General features: G+C 35.3%; 4 protein-coding genes across 4 annotated transcripts in view; 1 reads left to right on the top strand and 3 right to left on the bottom strand.

Moving 5' to 3' along the window:
* LOC144660216 (uncharacterized) overlaps positions 1 to 7,879 on the bottom strand; it is a 44,934-nt gene extending 37,055 nt beyond the window's left edge. The window contains exon 1 of the mRNA XM_078520819.1: positions 7,846 to 7,879. Coding sequence (XP_078376945.1) covers positions 7,846 to 7,864 — 19 coding nt within the window. The 5' untranslated portion in view covers positions 7,865 to 7,879. The remainder of the gene's footprint in view (positions 1 to 7,845) is intronic.
* LOC144660214 (uncharacterized) lies at positions 1,461 to 2,901 on the bottom strand. Its single transcript, XM_078520814.1, has 3 exons — positions 2,668 to 2,901; positions 2,086 to 2,398; positions 1,461 to 1,895 (listed from the first exon to the last, which is right to left on the bottom strand). The coding sequence occupies exons 1-3, from the start codon at positions 2,807 to 2,809 to the stop codon at positions 1,634 to 1,636; spliced, it is 717 nt and encodes a 238-aa protein (XP_078376940.1). The 5' UTR covers positions 2,810 to 2,901; the 3' UTR covers positions 1,461 to 1,633.
* On the bottom strand, positions 4,197 to 5,782 carry LOC144660219 (uncharacterized). The gene is made up of 3 exons (XM_078520821.1): positions 5,606 to 5,782; positions 4,994 to 5,291; positions 4,197 to 4,652 (listed from the first exon to the last, which is right to left on the bottom strand). The coding sequence occupies exons 1-3, from the start codon at positions 5,700 to 5,702 to the stop codon at positions 4,391 to 4,393; spliced, it is 657 nt and encodes a 218-aa protein (XP_078376947.1). The 5' UTR covers positions 5,703 to 5,782; the 3' UTR covers positions 4,197 to 4,390.
* Positions 6,541 to 19,210, top strand: part of LOC144661062 (transient receptor potential cation channel subfamily M member-like 2) — a 55,779-nt gene continuing 43,109 nt past the window's right edge. Inside the window, exons 1-3 of the mRNA XM_078521769.1 lie at positions 6,541 to 6,666; positions 9,744 to 9,941; positions 10,646 to 10,705. Of these exons, the coding sequence (XP_078377895.1) occupies positions 9,789 to 9,941; positions 10,646 to 10,705 (213 nt within the window). The 5' untranslated portion in view covers positions 6,541 to 6,666; positions 9,744 to 9,788. The remainder of the gene's footprint in view (positions 6,667 to 9,743; positions 9,942 to 10,645; positions 10,706 to 19,210) is intronic.

Here is a 19,210-nt window from a genome sequence, read left to right as displayed (position 1 = left end):
TCCTTATCCCTGAGGTATTTTTGTGTATAAGCTAGTTACGTCCACTTCATGATGATATTCACCAGAGTAAGCTTGATCAACTCGGAGGCAATATTTCTGTTTAATTTCAACCATCATCAGGCCAATGACAAAAATAGAAAGCGCGGAGGTTTTAAAGTTACAAGCAATTGAAATAACACTGAACAGTTCACGGCTCACCTTCAGCTATAGTTCATTAGGCACCGCCAGTAGGCGCCGCCTTGTTCTTTTGCTATTTGAAATTGTCGGCTGGCCCTGGATTCTATTCATTCATTCTAGTTACGTCCACTGACACAAGTATACTATTTTCCGACACTATCATTTTTTTCTATGAAATCAAATAATCAGTAAATCAATAAATGTTTTTTCTGTAGCAGAGCTAGATAGTTTGTTTAGACTGTTTAGATTCATCAGATGTGGCCGGAAAATCTCTTGATATTTTAATTAGCCAATTTCTTGATATTTTTGGAGTAGCCAAAAGCTCATTGGAATCCACTGTTCAATAGCTACAACCATGGACATTTTTGGTTGAAACGCTCTTAAAAACATGAATTTATCACCGTAGTAACTGTTAAATACGTGTCAGTACCCCCGTTCCCCCTCTCAATGTTGGCAAGTGGTAAGACGCTCTCATGTGTCAGATGAATGTTTCTTATCAACATTGTTTAGGGGTAGGGAGGGGCAAAATGTGTGTGAATAATTTTTTTCCCACACCTGTGACCATGGTTGTAAATGTTTTTACTCCCCTTGGCAGGAGTGTATTTTTCAGAACTCCCCCCCTTTCGACACCTCAAAATTTCACACACAGCCCATTTTCTCATCAGCCCCCCCCCCCCCAACAAGTCTTTGTGAATATTCTCTAAAATTTTGTAAATTTGAAGCCAGATTTCAAATTGGAAAGTAATCTTCAGTTCGTGTTTTTTTCGACTATTTCAGACAGAAAACGGGGCGCTGTTAAGATTGAACTATATAGTTCACACCCGAATCTAACGTAGTCGAGTGAATTGAAAATAAACTCCAGAGCCCTCTGTCTCCTTTCACTTGACTTTCTAACGTCCTTTTCCACTTTTTTTTGCATGTAGTTTCTCTTTAATTACTGAAAGTATCAGCAGCAAATTTACTTTAAAATTCACCTGGATCATTCACCGTGCAACGCTATTTTTTATAGCTCTTAGAATTCAAACGCCTGATCAGTATAAAAGCGTTTATAATTTGGTATATTTCGCTGACAAAAAATGGGTAAAGTCACTGATGGTGTATCTTTATGGCCTTCAGCAATGGTGGAGCTTATTTTGCGATTATTTTCGTTTCTCAAATTTTCTCTTCAATTTAAACTAAAAAACAATGAAATAAAACTGGAAAATCATTGCAGTTGTGTTTATGTACACACATTATGCATTGCGTTTCTTTTTACCAGTTAATCCACAAGTAACATCACACAATTATTTAATTCCTCAACTCGTTTATTGAAAATAAAAGCAAAATATCCTTTGCAACAATGCAAACGAATTTCCCTATGCTTAATTGAGTCTTTCACTCATTTTAACCGAAGCGCAAAAAAATCTACATCTACAGTTTATGCTTGAATCTCTGGTTGAGGACTTCAGAGCTCCAATTATGACAACTTCTTGAAGATCTGGAAGCCAGTGTTGGTGTTTTCATTTGCGCATGATGACTTACTGGTGCTGCTGCAGCTAGTAGGATAGAAGTAATTGCTGGATTGAGCGAGCCAGGCGCTGTTGGAACTGTACGGGAATTTAAAGGCCACCACATCACCGTATTGCACAGGGGTATCATCAACAGCGTTCTCGGAGTACATCTGGAAAGTGGCGTATGAATAGTACAGCCAGTTGCTTCCCGTCATCGAGCTGGTAGTTCTAAAAAAGATAAATGACCCAAGATCTTCTTATTACGAAATCCTGAATTGAGCAGCCATTCACACTCTAATAGATACTGAGAAGCGTTATACAGTTTGAATCTTAAACTGCATTTCTACTGAAAGGATTAATCGTTATCATGTAGCTTACCGTTCGGGATCAAAAGCTACCTTATAAAGTTTGTACTTACGATGAAACTGAACACTTGGTAGAGGAAGAGGAGCTACAACTCAGCCGATAACTGCTCCCATACTGTTTGGAGCTGAGCGACACTATATCGCCACTGTCTATGGGCTCTCCGTCTGTCTTTCCGAAGGCAGTGATGATGAACATCATGTAGCTTGGCCAGGAAGACCATTCTGAGGAGGTGATAATAGTGCTTCCGCGGTTAGACCAGACACACGTTGTTGAACAGTACAGCCAGTACATACTGGCGCTGCCAGAACTGTAGGCCCATCGCAGAGCAATGGTGTCACCACTGTAGATGATGGGATATCGGTTGCCTTAAAAAGAAAACAGAAAACACACAGTTAGTGCAAACGTGTTTCTAGCTCTTTCACTGAAAGCACAATGTAAAAGCATCAGCGTTTTGTCCTGAGGGTGCAAAAAAACCGGCAAAATTAATTTGCAAATGAACTAGATTTCGTATCGAGCCTTATTATCGTCGCATATTGCATCATTGAAGGTCTTGAAAACGGTTTTCTACTTCTCTATAACGGATTTGTCTCTAGAAATTGAACCATATCGGGTTTATCGTTATTGGAATTTTTACCGCCAGATAAAGCGACCCAGACTTCCTCTATAGGAGCGCTGATGCTCAACTCGCTCCCTGTAGAGCTTACGGTCGAATCCACGCCAAACGCTAGGAATGACGCTATGAAATACACCAAAACAGCCACCACTGTATACTTCATTTTCAAAGCTCTTGCTTAAAGGTTCTTTTCTCGCGATGAGGCTCCGTGAACGTTGAATGTCGAATCCCGACTGACTTCACTACAGATGATTTTTGGTTTAGACTGATGAACTTGTCTGACCCTCTTAGGTGAAACATGTTCGAAGAGTCTGCAAACGTGTTTCTCAGTGTCCTTAAAAAACGCCATATTTATAAAATTATCTCTATAGACAAAGCATTTTTCATTTAAAACGTCTGTGCCCCAAGGCCTTTCAACTATCATTTCGAATGAAATGCGGAAGTATAAAGAATCTATCAGTAAAACTGCGTACGGTGTACGATTTATCATAGAGCGCAATTCCGATATGACTGAAAAGACTAAACAAGCTCTCCGGCCATTCGTTCTCTAGTGCATATAATCTCTGTTCACTTTTATGTTGCGAAAATAGACATCAGTTGTATCAATCAGTCCTTCAGTCAGTCAATCAGTCAATCAATCAATCAATCAATCAATCAATCAATCAATCAATCAATCCATCCATCAGTTATTCAAAGCCGTTATTCAACTTTCTAGTCTTCTAGCGAAATTTCTGGTACAAAGATAATAAAGTGACTTTACGTACTTTTATTCGTTGGTCATACGAGTTTTGTTGCGTCGTTTTGTTGTTTCAGTGAACTACTTCCTTTCAATTTTTATTTATCTTGTTTCTGTCGCTGAGACAAAGTTTCTATTTTAAAATTTTTTGAACAGTAAAATGGAAAACTGAAACACTGAAGGGAATCTTTTTTCATAAAGATTAAAATAGAGGAACCATACGGAACTGATGAAGGCAGAAATTGATTATGCTAAATTGTACAGCAAGACACCTTGTCTTCTTCAATAACACATACTCTGAGAAATAAACGTTACTTTTTTCTCTCGCACTTTTGATGCTACGAGCTCATTTTCTTGGAAAAATTTAGCCATTTTTAGATAAGAGTCTTTATAGTCTAGATAATGATTCCGAATAATGATTTCGGGCTTAAACCTAAATCAGACCTTCGGGGCATTTCGCAGCGTAATTAAGGCTTCTTCGTGTATGGAATAAGGGGCATGCGCAAGTTACTTCTTGATAGAAAAACTTCGTTTTGACACTTTTTGTGAGTGTTACTTCAACGGAACCCAAAGCAAAATAATCTGTGAAGTTACAGTAAACCGCAAACTATCTGGGGTTCTTTTCATTTTTCCTTTTCTTCCCGTCCTTTTTCTGAAGGTATTTCTGTCTGTTTTGCTGAAAGAGACGACTTGTAGTAGCGTACATAATTTAGACAATATTGGGGGAGGAACTCTGAAATAAAAAAAAAAACGGCTAAAGTAGGAAAATTAATAGTGGGCGCCTTTCTGAAGGGCAAGCAAGTACCACCACGCATTCTCTTTAATTCCTCAACGGTTTTTATTTGAAATAAAAACAAAGCAAACCCTTGACAGCAACTCAAATGAATTTGCCCGATGCTTAACGTGAGCTTTTACTCATTTAACTTCAGCGCGAAAAAAAATCTACATCTACAGTCTATGTTCCGATAGATCTGGTTGAGGAATTGTGAACTTCAGGTCTTCAAAGCTTCACAATTTCTTGAAGATCACGAAGCCAGCGGGTTTGGTTTCAGCGGCGCATGGTTTTTTACTCTCGCTGCTGCATCTGCGAGGATAAAAGTGGTGGCCAAAGTAAGTCAGCCAGGCACTGTTAGAGCTGTACGGGTACTTGAAGCCAACCACATCACCGTTTTCCACCTGATCAGTACCATCAACTGCATCGCGGGAAAAGATTTGGAATGTGGCTTTCGAAAAGGCCAGCGAATCGCCTCCCCTCATCGAGCTGGTAGTTCTACAGAGAGAGCGACAGACCTTACTTGAAACTTATCCTTTAAATTTCAACATACTGGCAAGGAGTCAAGCTAATCATTATTAGTTATTGGTTAAACTAAGGAAAAAATTGTCTCGATGTTATCGGGGGATCGATAGAAGATTTTGCGCTTTTTCCATTTGAACCAGCGTTATGTTTCATTCTTAGAATCTGATTTATTCGTGAGAAAAAATTAAAACCAATACCTGAACCAGGCTAACAACGTTCACTGCTTATTTTGTTTGTTGTGGTCGCTACCAGAAATCATTTTGGGATTATCACTTATTACTGGGTGGATTCAGTGAATTAATGGATGCACTTACGATTTTATGCAGCACGGCGTACTGGTCGAGTTAGTACAGAACAGCCGATAACGAGGACCGTAGTTTACGGAGCTAAGAGACACTGTATCGCCACTTTTGATAGGACGTCCTTCCTTCTTTCCCTTGATGACAAACATCATTCGCTTATCACAGGAGGACCATCCTTTGGAGTCGATATCAGTGCCTTGGCAGTTTGTCCAGCCGCATGAAGCTTTCGTGCATTCGAGCCACTTCGAGCCCGAAGTGTGCGCCGATCGCAGAGCAATGGTATCACCGCTGATGATGGGTGAACGGTGGCCTTCAAGAAAAAAAACATAGAATGAAATTAACTTATTATCAAAACAATACCGTTATATTTGATTTAAAAAATATATAATCGTTTTCGTGAAGAAATCTCTCGATTTCATCGGCCGCGTTTTATTCCTCGATTCATTTGTTGGGCTGTCGACCTGGCCCTTACCAGCTAAAAGGAAAACAGTGCAGTGAAAATTTTTAAAATGTTTTGCCACAACTCTTAGATTATGGCAGACAAATCTGCTTTGCAGTCGACTGCAAAAATCGAATAGCGAGGTTATCGTTGTTAAGAAAGTTACGCTGAAAACAAAATGTTACCCGTTATTTTGTCGCTAGACTCGCTAGCTGAATCGGAGTCCACGCCAACTGCTGAACCGAATGCTACAAAAACCAAAATAACGATTGTGAACTTCATTTTCAAGGCTCTTGGTAAAAAGTTTTTTTTCTCTAATGGAGCTCTCTGAACGTTGATCGACTAAATTCATTACACACTATGCTTGGTTTAGATTTTTTAGATTTCTCTGCGAAACAGACAGTTGCCCCGCTTTGCCAATTTCGAAAATTTATATACAATGTTTGAGAAGAGGTTATCTTGTGTACTAAGTAGTCATTTCAGACTTAAAGGACCCCTGCTCTGTTATTGTTAAATAGTTTTTCTGATAAATCAAATCGGGTCGAGTTCTTGAGTGACTAGCTTAAGTCTACTCGATTACCCGTCGAGTTGTAGAATAAACATTTCTTTTGTAAAACAGTAATCACCGAACAAATTTTTCGCAAACTGAGACTGATCATGGTGTTATTTATATTATTTATTTTTATTAATTGTCCGGCATTTTATAGCGCTACCTAATGATCAGGAACTGAACATATCTTTCGAAGATCGACTGAAATGAGCGGGGCAGCTGCGTCAAATCAAAGTTCTAATTCACACTAATTGAAACCATATTTTGTTGTATTCATAAAAAGGAAAATGACTTTTATAAAGTTTGATTTCTAGTTGCAATAAAGCGAAAAAAAGTCATACTGGAGATGATTTTATTATAATGACTCTGCCCGTCAAGAAACTCCTTTTACCATATCTTAAAAGGAAAAACAAACATTAAATAAAGGAATCGAATAATTTGACCTTGTTAATAATGATTCTTGAAGCAAGACAATCATATTTGGCACAGAAGACAAAATTATCTTTATTTTGAAAAGAGCACAATGAACTTTCGCGGGGTTGTCAGAGCAACCGAGTGCAAAACGTGTGACGTCATTTGTAGTTTTCAAAATGGCGGACGAAGGACCGTGAAAATAGACGAGACAGCGAAAACAAAGAATTTGTTAGTTTAGAGAAGATTTTGGGCACGTTCCTTTGCTAATATGACGAATCTTAGGTAAGTTGATCTTTTAAAATGAGTAAGATCATAATATAACGAGGGTGGCTATGTTGTTTACACTCTTGAATAATGCTTTGAATATTCGATCGAATTGAATGATTCTATGTTCGCTGCACAACGCATATCTGATCATAGCAAACATTGAGAAGGCCCAGTGCTTCTACGTTCTAGTTTGTTTAAACGAGACAAAGAGAAATGGGAATATATATTACACTCAAGAAAAAGAAAGCATAAGGATTTTTGTTCTTAAATGTTCTAGATTCGCCTCCAGATCAATTCTCGTTTCACCTGTGTCGTGCAGTTCATAACTTGTGCATTGTGTTGATGCCACATTAAAGTTAAATCTTAGCTTAATTGCTTAATGTTAGAAGATTTAATCTTAAACCCGAAGCAGTTTTTCAACGCTCGATGATCAATTTTTGGTGATGTTCAACTGTTTTATAGTAAACGTAACCTATATGGGGGTTATTTTCTTATGTCATTGAAGTTTTACCGGTATACGCGTTTATTTTATTTTATACGGATTAACGCGTATGGTTTAGGACATGAGCTTTCTTGTGCTTTACTGTTTTCATTAGGCAGATGCAAGTTCTTAACGTTATAAGATCAAAATTGATATAATAGTTTGTTTTGATGTATTTGTTTCTATACAGAAAAGGAAAGGGATGGGGGTATTACAAGGAGGAGAGACTTAACAAATTTCAAGAAGAAACTTACATTTTTGTAAATCAACTAGTGCACATAAAACTACATGCCAGGGAGTGTTTTTTTTGTGTGTGTGTTTGGCTGGTGGTCATACAATTCTTACATGTACTGTTTCTTGTCTAAGTTTGTCGATTCTCCTTTATTTGGGTTGAATCCAGATCTCCACACTACATTTAAACTTCATGGGGTGTAGTGTGAATTCCTGTAAGGCCTAGTCCAGAATCCAGGCCAAAATTTTTGGGTGCTCGGCAACCTACATACATGCCAAGTCTCACGCTTTTTTGGCATGAAACTCGGGCTTTTTGACCCAATCTCACGCAACCACGCCATTGAGACAAAATATCAAGCTTTTTTCAAAATACTACAACTTGGGGAAAAAGTCTTAATAAATTTAAATTAAGAGATATATTTTCAGCTGTACTTTGGTAGAGATGAACACTAGTCGACCCTATCAATTGTCGATATACTCACCGTTATAGCTGGATCTCATCTACCAAACTTCTATCCCGTAGCCAGATCTTCAAGTCCATAGTCGTTGGAGATCTGGGAACAAGATTAGTCATTCTTGATGGTTTAAAAACAACAAATGCTTAACCATAATGAAGGAACTTACTTCTCTGCAACTTACATTTTTAAAACTTTTCTGGGGTGGAATGCCCACAAACCCTCCCAACACCAAAGAAAATTAAAGGAACATACCAACCAAACAACTTGGCATCTATGAACCTACCAAATTTTCGAAATCTATGACATGAATCAGCCCAATTTATTGCAAAAAGGTTGCAATTTGTGTGCAGTTTAAAGCAAACTTTGCCAATCTGCAAACCTCTTCCCCGACCTCTCTTACTATCTTAGCAAAAAGGACTTGAAGAGTTTATAATGGAGGGTCAGTAGTCTTGAGAGAGAAGGAAGCCCAAATTAAATAAGCAGTATAAAGAGAAGAATAATGATGTTATACAATCACAGCATGTTGTGCCATGTCATTCACAAAAAAGAAAAACCAAAGATTCGATCACCATAGACTGGGAGCAGTCTCTTTCCTTTTCTTTGGTGCAAGACAAGCGTGTGAATCGGGAAAGGAGAAGCAACCAGCTTGAGGAATAAAGAGCAACTGCTCACAGTTTGTGATCACCAGCTATTGAAAGTGATTATATTCCATTGCATTAAGAACTAGATCCATCAAGGATTAATAGGACTTTAGTTAATGAAAAATGAAAAAATCTTTATTTACAAGATTTTGCCAAAGATCTTCTTGTTCTTGAAGAATCTTCCCAAAGATCTTCAAAGATCTTGTTATGATCTTTAAATTTTTCAAACCAGATGATTTTTATTTTCCTTTGTTTCAGATTATGATATTATAATGAATACGAGACAATAAAAAATAAAAGTCAAACTGGTTTGAAAAATTTTAAATGAAAGATTAATTTTTGAAACTGCACCATATACATGTAGAAAAGAAAAAGAATCCTTAAAAGAACCTTGAGTTATCTTTAATGTCTAATACTGCCTGCAAAGTTTTTCGCCATGGTTAGCTTAGTTGTGGACTCGCAAATGTTGTCATTCATAAAATATGTTCTGAAAATTGATAACTCAATAATTTGAAACTCTGTATCCATAACTTAAGATAATTTATGGAAAGAAATGTTTTTTTTTGTTAATGCTATAATTTTGGTTTCAGAAAATAATTATTATTCCTCAAATAGGACTTGATGCTTTTAGCTGAAGTTCCACTTTCCTATGAACAATAGACTAACTCAACATCGATATAATATTCCCAACACTTTTAAGAGCTTTTATTTTCTATGGGATTTTCACTTAGAGGCAAAGTCTTTTCCAATGTTTGTAATTAATTGTATTCAAAACAACAACAGATTTAATAAGAACTGAAATATGTAGAGTGTATTTTTTGGTAAGATTAGCTTAATTGTAAATGTTTGAGTGTATGTGTTATATAAAAACGCTAAATTTAAAACGGCAGTAAGGTTTTAGAGCAGTTTTCACTGTAGTGTTGAAAGCATTTTGCATTTGCTTTGGTTTTGCATTACTACACTTTTATTGCTTTAAAACACTCACACCACTTAAATTTCTTACCAGAAGTAAAACCAGAAACAATCATAAATCACTCCATGACTTGCTCACACATCCTTTCCTGTGCTTCTTGCCAGCTACATGCAATACTTTGAGTCTGTTTGTCTGTGTCCTTTGTGATTGGCCAGAGTGATTACTTTCGTTTTAGATTTACGACACTCAGTTGAAATTATTCTATAAGGTATTGCATGAAAAGAAGTATTTAATTCAGGTACATGTACAAGGCAGTTCAAGAACTGCATGTGTTACTGACAGTGTTTTTTTATTATTTTATTTTGCAGATCAAAACATTATTTATCAGTTCATTTTAAACCTTCATTCTGAAGATGTTGGGTTTAAAACCCAGTAATAAAATTCAATCGATCAGTTCTGTGAGTTTAGCTGGACTTCCCACAGATGCGCTGATCCTCCAAAGCTCCAATCGCCGCTCGTCTAAAGGGTCGCTGTCTGGCTCGCTAGCAGGATTTGAACAGCTAGAGGTACAGAGTTATTTTTTGACGTAAAGTTAAGTTAATTAACAACTACTGAAGCAGGGTTGGAAAATTTATGATAAATTCAGGACTTTGTGAGATGGGCAAGACTAATTTGTTTTTTTTTACCTCATTATTATGAACAGAGCTTCGGGTCCATGTGTACCCACTTATTTTGTCTAAGTTTTAATCAATGTAGATAAACCCATTTTAAAGAGCTGTAGTCACACTGCATTATTTTAAATAATCTCCTTATAGCAACTGGTCTTTAAATTAAAAGATTGTTTTAGCCCTACTAGTGGTCCCTTTTAGATTTTTGTGAAGTGCAAAGACATCTAAAATAACATGAAACTTTGTTAACAAATGGCTTGAAATGGCAATAAAATGGAAAATGATAAGTGTAAAAACCAGTAAATTAAATATAAAAATAAAATAATTACTATCTCATGTAACAGCTTCTATTTTTCACTGAAATTGAATTGAATTTACAGTTGATGGGTTTTTGAGGAAAGAAATCTGAATTTGTCACTCTGGCATAAGAAATTGGCTAAACAGTTGTATGTGCGAGATTGATATAATTTTTGGATCTGCATCTGTGAGACTCATACATGTGTGTGAGTCGGCAGGTTTCCATTCTTGAATGGCACTAGAGTCCATTAACTGTACGAAATTAAATATACAGATGTAAAATTGACGAATCTGATCATTTTCAGTTTCTAACAACAAGCGGCAGTAGAAAGTTTTCATCTTCTTTAACATTAAAAAAAATACCGGTAAGTATTTCACTAATCACATTTCTGTCATTTATACGCTTTGAAATAATTTATCTAAATTATTCAAGACACAGTATATACCGGTATACCCTTTTTATAAAATTAAATTTAAATTTATTTCGTTTTAAAAAAATAGTCATGAGTTATTGTTAGTAATTAATACATCCATTAGTTACATTAGAACTCTTATAGGTTCTGCATAATCTGCGAGCCACCATGCAAGATGTGTGAGCAATGTTAGCCGTGCGAGCCATGGCTAATTTAGTAATTAAAGTGTAAGCTTACCTTGCTTTGCAAACCTCTTTCTTCAATATTTGTCTTGGAATCGAGATGGATTTTCGAGTTGGATATTTTTTAGTTGGATTCTGTCAAGTTGAAATGTTGGGCTGGATTTCCTGGTTTGCTTGCGGTTAACTTCATGAACTTCAATTTTCTTGGGTTAGTACCACCTCTGCTTGCTTGTGGTAAGTTCCACTCTGGTTTGCTTGTCATCAGCTCCACTTTGGTTTGCTTGCAGTTAGTTCCGCTCCAGTTTGCTTGCGGTTAGTTCCATTCTTGGTTATAGGGCAACACTATAATTATCATCCATATATTTATACTTATAGCATATAAATTTTTGAAATTTGGATTTCTCGGTCAGTGCAGCATAATCATTATGTTAAATGCAGCCTTGAATGGCTTGCATGGTTTGCCGGCTCGTAGATTTGTTGAACTCACTCTAATATCGGTGTGTTAAAAAAATTCAAATTTTTACCGGTAAATAAAATTGATAATTATTATAAAGTTATTATAATCATTAAATATATACATGTATGTCCTTAATAATAATAATAATAATAATAATAATAATAATAATAATAATAATAATAATAATAATAATGATAATAATGATAATAACATTGACAATAAAAATAACAGTGATAATGATAGTGTTAATGATGATAATGATAATGATAATAACAATAATAATAATAATATAGTTTTTTAATAATAAGTAAATATTAATAGTAATCTCTAATCTAATATATAGCACCATTTCCTGGAGCTTAATGCCACTTGACATATGTAAAAGAAATTAATAAAAGTTAAATTAAAAAACAAATTTACATTTAGCTTAAAAAAAAACTTGCAAGGCTGACTTAAAACATTAAAATAAAAAATCTAACCTATGTATACTGTGTGGTAAGTTATTAAAATAAAAGTTAGATTTTAATGTACATGACTTTGTATGATCCCATATTTACAAGATAAAAATATTTTCTTGTACCAAAAAGGCGAAAATGAAATTTTGGAAATATATATTTATATATATTTTAATGTTAAGTTCATAAAAAAATTCATCTTGTGAACATCTTTTAAGCTGCAGCTGTTTTGCTATATCCACATTAATTTTAAGCAAGTGCTTATTGGCTGATCAAAGACGGCAAAGCACTGTTTTGAAATTTGCATGTCAACTTTTTCATGACATCGCACAATTTGTGCAGTGCTCAACACTTGAAGTTATTTGCAGAATGTTGAGAGTAGTTATTTCTGCAATACTCTTGCGTGAAAGTAACATTTGTTAAAAAATTTAAAATTAACTGAAAAAGACTGCACAGCTTTTGTTAAAATCAGCTACATGTAAATATCACAACACATGTCACTTCAAGAAAGTTTGTTTTTACGAGCTGGTCATGAACTAGCCCAGACCAAATGTTTCACTTCTTTGCTAGGAAATTTTGTAAAGGTAAGCAATGTACAGTATGTAGTTCAACGACCTGGCAACGCAACTTGGTATGGAATTTACTACCTTGTGCATGCCCACTTAGAATAGCCGTCAATGTTTTAATAATGTTAACCCTTTTCTATCCTTTTCACTGTGGAAAGAATATCCTTCTCACTCAAAATTCATATAGAAAATGAAACATGAGTTACACACACATTAATATTTATTTTTATAGCAATTTTTAGACAGTAGACAATACACAATAGGCAAAACTTTATTTAAACACAGTATAAAAGCATCAGTATAAAGTGTTTTAAAAAAAAAGTTAAATACTGTTTTACGTGTTTGCTGTGAAGGTCATATTTGATGATTCCCTTTCTAAACCTTGTAAGGTTTAGAAAGTATTTATTTTTTTAGATAGCAAGAACCAGTCGCTAATAATAATAAGAATGTTAAACAGTCAGAAGAAACATTTGTTAAACTTAAAATTTGTTTGTTCTCTTTTTTGAGAAAAAGAAATGAGGAATGGCTTTGTTTATTATTTTATTTATGACAACTACTGAAAAGCATCATTTGTGGCTCTTCTGCTGCATAGTGTTGAATTACTAACTAAAACCAAACTTCTGAATTGTTTCAGAAAATATCCCTACCCCTCCCTTGGAAAGTTTTTGATTTAAACCCTCCCCCCTCTCCTCTGGAATTTCCAGTTAAGCCCCATACTTTCCTTTAAAAATTTTGGCTTTTGAGATCCCCCACCCCCTAGGAATTTCCAACGAGCTTCCATGGGGTACACTGTAGGTATGGATATTTTCTGGAACTGCACAATGAGATCTAGCACACAAAAACAAGGAATTGGTTGTGGAAAAAATGAAAACTTTAAGGGTGACTCAGTCTCAGGGAGACTGAGTCACGGTGACTCAACTCAGGGAGTTTCAGTCTCCATTCAATTATTTAAGCTGATCAAAGAGGGTGTCAATGGGGTATAGCTATAGTCAGTAAGCAGCTAAAAAAATGGTCCTTAGTCAGTAAACAGCTAAAAAAAATGCTACTTAGTCAGTAAGCAGCAAAAAAATCGTTTAGTCAGTTAGTTGGCATGATTTTGAGTCCTGCAGACTTTTATGGGGTCTTATGGTGGTTCCCAAGTGCTGTCGCACTTTTTCCAGCTTGTAATGTTCTTGAACAGTACATCAAATCAGCTTGAAGAATATATATATTTTTTTACAAATCCAGCCTAACCACTGCCCTAATTTGTCGTCCATTTCGAGTTGTCAAGATGAAAGGAACCAGAGCATCACCCTCCTCCTCATCATCCTCAGACAAGTGAGACAATGATGAACTGGAATCAGTGTCAGAGTCATACTCTTCGATAACTTCCTCTTCCTCTCCTTCAGTGACTTCCTCTACATTGCTTTCAAGAGGACCTTGTAGTAGGTTTAGCCCGTATGCTGACATGGGCAATGTGCCAGCTGAAAATTTTGTTGTTTGCTGCCTAACAGTAAGCTGTCGAACACACTGTCCATGTTCACTCGCCCATTCCCTCATCTTTGCAATGTTCACTGTGTCCATGGGCACTACTGGGATTGGAGTTAATTTCGCAATAGCAGACAGATCCATTGTGAGCTCTGGAACTGGATAGTAGGATCTCCGGTGGGTGAAGTATTTAACAGACCAGTTTGTTAGTCGCTTGATAGATTCTCTCATTTCCTTTCCAAACTCTTGGCAGTAGTCTAGCAAACTAAGTGCTGGGTGTTTCATTTTCGTAGTTGCGTAAAGGTTCTCTACCACCAAAGTCAACAGAAACTGTAGGTTGATCATGTTTGCAGCATCTGGACTCATGAATTCTGATAGTTTTAGAAGACAGCCAATGCTGTTTAACGTAAACTCACAAGATTTCATGGTCTTGCTGGCTACTGTGCCCTCTGGTCCATTGGTGTTACTTTCTGAGCCAATCTGCAATTGTACATCTGAGACACATCTTTTGAGGAACCTTGTAACACCCTGTACACAGGTTTGTGCATCCACAAGGGAAGAATCCATACCTGTCTGATCTCGCAAATGAATTCCAAAGTTACGAAATAGGTCCCCAAGGTGGGTTAGGAATTCAACCGTACCGTCCAAAGGGGTTACAAGCTTGACAAGAAACATTTCTTTCTTTTTTATTTCACAATAATCTTGTTATTCTAAAAAAAACCTCATTTCTTTTTATCAATTACGACTTTTATTGGTCGGCTTTGCTCCATATACGCTTAAAAATCACATGCTTTTATACGCTTGTCAGTTAATATTTTGTAATTTATACGCTTACGATAGCGAAAAAAGTCCTTTATACGCTAAGCAGTTAACCCCATTGACACCCTCATCCGAAGAATGATTTCACAAAACAGCTAACATTTACAGGTGTATGAGCTTATCTGTACTGGAAATTTAAGGATTATAATTTATGGAACCGAACCAAATCAGAATAATTCTGAATCACTTCAATCTATCTTTCTTCAAAGATACTGGAAACATATTTTTAACAAGTTGCCTTTGATCTTGAACTAATTGCTGTGACTGCTATTGTTCTGATTTGTTTTTTGGTGTTATGGATGAGTAACCTAGCTTTTAAAGATGTTCACAGCAGATGTTTCAAGTGACAGACTAACTTTATAATTTAGTACTGAAGGAAAAATGAGAATTATACCTATAATGTACATTTCAGGGCTTATATTTTTAATAAATCAAAATATAGTTAAAGAAAATCTATTACTATTTTTTTCTCTTTTTTTTTGATCCTGGGAAGCATTTATCTCTGGAAAATTCTCAAGAGCATTTTGAATAAATTAAAGTTGAACTCTTTGATATGCAAATTTGAAAGGTCTCCCTTGAGTAGTTAACTCACGTCAATAGTTTGTGTTCTGCATGCTTCAGCAGACATCAACAATAATGATTTTGAACTGCTGTGAATCTTGTTGCTTGGTTAAAAAACAGTTTTTGGTGAGAGAAACAGTTCTGAAGGTGTAGAATGCGTAGGAGACAGAAAATGTAACAGTCTGGATCTGGTGTAGCTTAAAATTGTTTATAAAGTTGTATTAAGCATTGTGTTTTGAGAATGAAGGACTCATTCTCACCTCTTTATGAGCTTGATTCACATGGAAGTTCAGTTTCACTCAAGAAATTTGGACGAGAGTGGGTGAGTTAAGATTCAGTTGATTTTTGAATCACTTGTAATCAAACTCTAGATTCAAACATTATGTCTCAGCAATTTTTAGTGTTAAATATTGCAGATTTTAAATAATTTAAAAGTTTGTTAATTTCAGAGCTCACACATTACTGCAGCATATTAATTTTCCAGAAACATTCAAAGTGATACTTTAAGTTCTTCAAATTAATTAAGGATATTGGACAGAATTGCTCAGTATTTTCATTGGTTTATTTTTTGCATAAATGTTGCTTAAATTATCCTTCAGACCTTTATATATACAAGGGAATCATATAACTGTCTGCTTTGAGAAGAATTTAAATTTTAAGGTTTTTATCATTTTAACTTGTGGCTTTTGAGGACACTTTTTAATGCATTTGGTCAGGAATAATTTTCAAGTGTTATGTTACTTATCATTAATTCAGTGCATTTTGTTTTTAATCTGGACATTATACATGTACTGTACCTTAAGGAATTACTGGTACATGTAAAATAATGATTATCCATCATATTAACCTGAATTATCAAGGGTGAGTCCAATTCAATTTCATTTTTATAAATAGACTTGTAAGAGAATTTACATCTAGTAAAATTACTTCAATCTAAATTTTATTGAAATTATAGCCCAGAAGCTAATATTATAGGCTAAATTAAACCAAAATGTTTTCTTGGGTAAGAGGTAGGCAAAGCTGAAGGCTGAGACTGATAACACTCCTGAATCCATAAATTAAATAATAACTATTACTTTCAACATAATGTTCGCTAAGATGATAAAATTTTTTAAAAAGGTTAAAAGGCTATAAATTATGACTAATGTGTACAAATAAAAACCAAACGTTTTCGACGTAAAAGTCTGATGATGACTTTTAAGGTGGCTCGACCCAGTTTTTTTCTAGCGATACCTAACAACTTTGAAACCCTTATACTTAAAGGGATTGATGTCAATGACAAAACTACTACGTCACATGCATTACACATAGATTGAACTTCAATATGATATAAATTTTTCGGCGATCAAAATGAATATCACGTGGCAATGACGTCACACAGGGTTTTGCTCTGAATCGATTTTTAGGCGGTAACCGCATTTTCTCTCGAGATCCTCCACGCTATGTATACCTTGGGTGTTTGCCTTCATCTCAGTGGAGTTTCATCGAAATCTACAAGAGGAATTTTGAAATATCTTGGAATTTCTTTTTAGATGGTATAATTTATGCGTAAAATAAAGCCAAGACTTCATATAAAGAAATTTGCTTCTTTTTTATGTTTAATGAGAGGATTTAGTCCCCATTCCTTTTAGAAATGTCCCATATACTACATCCAAACCTTTAGAAGAAAGAAGACTTGCGCGATTTCGAAATATATGAAATATATGAATCATAGTGAAGCTCAATGTTTACCTCTATTTACAAATTTCCCGCCTACTTTCGCAAAAAGCGGTTATTTCAAAAACCCGTCGATGAATTTTTTCCAAATTTTTTCAGGGTGACAAATAATCAGTACACCACACAATCCCTAAATTTCATGCTCATTGAAAATATCTAAGGTTGTCTAAACTAAAAGCAAAATTGAGTAAACATTGAAGCGTTGTCGAAGTTTTGAATTATTTTGTGCTCTGGGATTTCCTATTGTTTCGATTTAAACACAACATCGAATTCCTGTGCACCACGCGTGTAATGACCACGCTTGGCTACCCTCCGAAAGCTTTCCGAAATGGTTCGGAATATGGTAATATTCTCATCGAGTTCAAGTAAACAATAATGGATGAATGCATACATTTCCAACTGAAGAAAGCAGTCACACAACACCAAACTCAAAGCCGGTTTTTTTTATGCCTCCTCAGTCATTTAAAAAAGTAAAACGGACAGAAAATAGACTTCCCGTATTATAAGCAAGCTGAATCTGGCGTCCAGTATTTATTAGAAAAGATTGTTTACTTGTTGCATTTCTAAGTTCAACTGAAAGAAGAACCAGCACTTCAATACGAGAAAAAAACCTAATCTTCTTGTTCTTGGCATTTTTAACTTTTATCTCAGCCAAGACGTCGACCCAACAAGAAAAGCTAATGTGTGACAATTTCTTTTCCATTGTTCCATATTTTGGAAAGATTTCGGAAAGCTTTCGGAAGGTAGCCAAGCGTAGTCATTTCACGCGTGGTGCACAGGAATTCGATGTTGTGCTTAACTCGAAACAAAAGGAAATCCCAGAGCACAAAATTATCTCAAACTTCGACATCGCTTCAATGTTTACTCAATTTTGCGTTTAGTTTAGACAACCTTAGACATTTTCAATGAGCATGAAATTTAGGGATTGTGTGGTGTACTGATTATTTTTCACCCTGAAAAATTTTGGAAAAAATTCATCGACAAGTTTTTGAAATAATCGCTTTTTTGCAAAAGTAGCCGTAAAAATGCTAAATAGAGCTAAACATTGAGCTCTACTCCGATTTAGATAATTTCATATATTTCGAAATCGCGCAAGTCTACTTTCTTCTAAAGGTTTGGATGTAGTACATGGGACATTTCTAAAAGGAATGGGGGCTAAATCCTCTCATTAAACATAGAAAAGAAGCAAATTTCTTTATATGAAGTCTTGGCTTTATTTTACGCATAAATTATACCATCTAAAAAGAAATTCCAAGATATTTCAAAATTTCTCTTGTAGATTTCGATGAAACTCCCCTGAGATGAAGGCAAACACCTAAGGTATACGTAGCGTGGAGGATCTCGAGAGAAAATGCGGTTACCGCCTAAAAATCGTTTCAGAGCAAAACCCTCTGTGACGTCATTGCCACGTGATATTTATTCTGATCGCCAAAAAATTTATATCATATTGAAGTTCAGTCTATGTGCAATGCATGTGATGTACTAGTTTTGTCATTGACATCAAATCCCTTTAAGTATCAGGGTTTCAAAGTTGTTAGGTATCGCTAGAAAAAAACTGGGTCGAGCCACCTTAAGTCGAAAACGTTTGGTTTTTATTTGTACATATTAGTCATATTATAGCCTTTTAACCTTTTTAAAACAACTATTACTTTATTATTACATTGTTTTACACAAAATATGAACTGAATGAACTACATTCAACTGTGAGTGAAATCAAATCATAATTTAGTCTGAAAACTCAGAATGGAGATTTCATTTCATGCTACTAAAACTTTTGCCTTTCTCTCAGTGCTTTTTTATAATTTTGCCTTCAGATATTCCACATCTCAGTATAACACTTTTTCCTGTATAATTTTTTGTGATCAAAAATGTGATCAGTGTGAAAACAAAAGCAGTTTGTATAACTGTACATCTAGCTATGCGCCTGTCCTCTACACATGACAATATATCAAGAATCATTCTGCAGATGCCAGGATAGGGATAGAGACTTCAATGTATTAATAAAAATTTACAATAATTATACCTAAATCTGCTAAATGATACTATTAATTATATGTTTAGAAAGAGAAAAATGCTAACAGAAAATTTGAATGAACAAAACGTGGTTAAGAACTGGTCAGGTGGGAGGTAGACGGCGTAAGTTGGCTATTTTGCAAGCATGGTGGAGGAATTAAAATTCAGCATTATCAACAACACGAAGACTAGCTATCCTAAGAATAACACTAACTATATAT

The sequence above is a fragment of the Oculina patagonica genome, chromosome 7 (assembly GCF_052425735.1).
Source record: "Oculina patagonica isolate OP01 chromosome 7, crgOcupat, whole genome shotgun sequence".
Classification (NCBI taxonomy): Eukaryota; Metazoa; Cnidaria; class Anthozoa; order Scleractinia; family Oculinidae; genus Oculina; species Oculina patagonica.
Note: the sequence above shows the minus strand (reverse complement) of the source record. Positions and strands in the feature narration are given on the sequence as shown.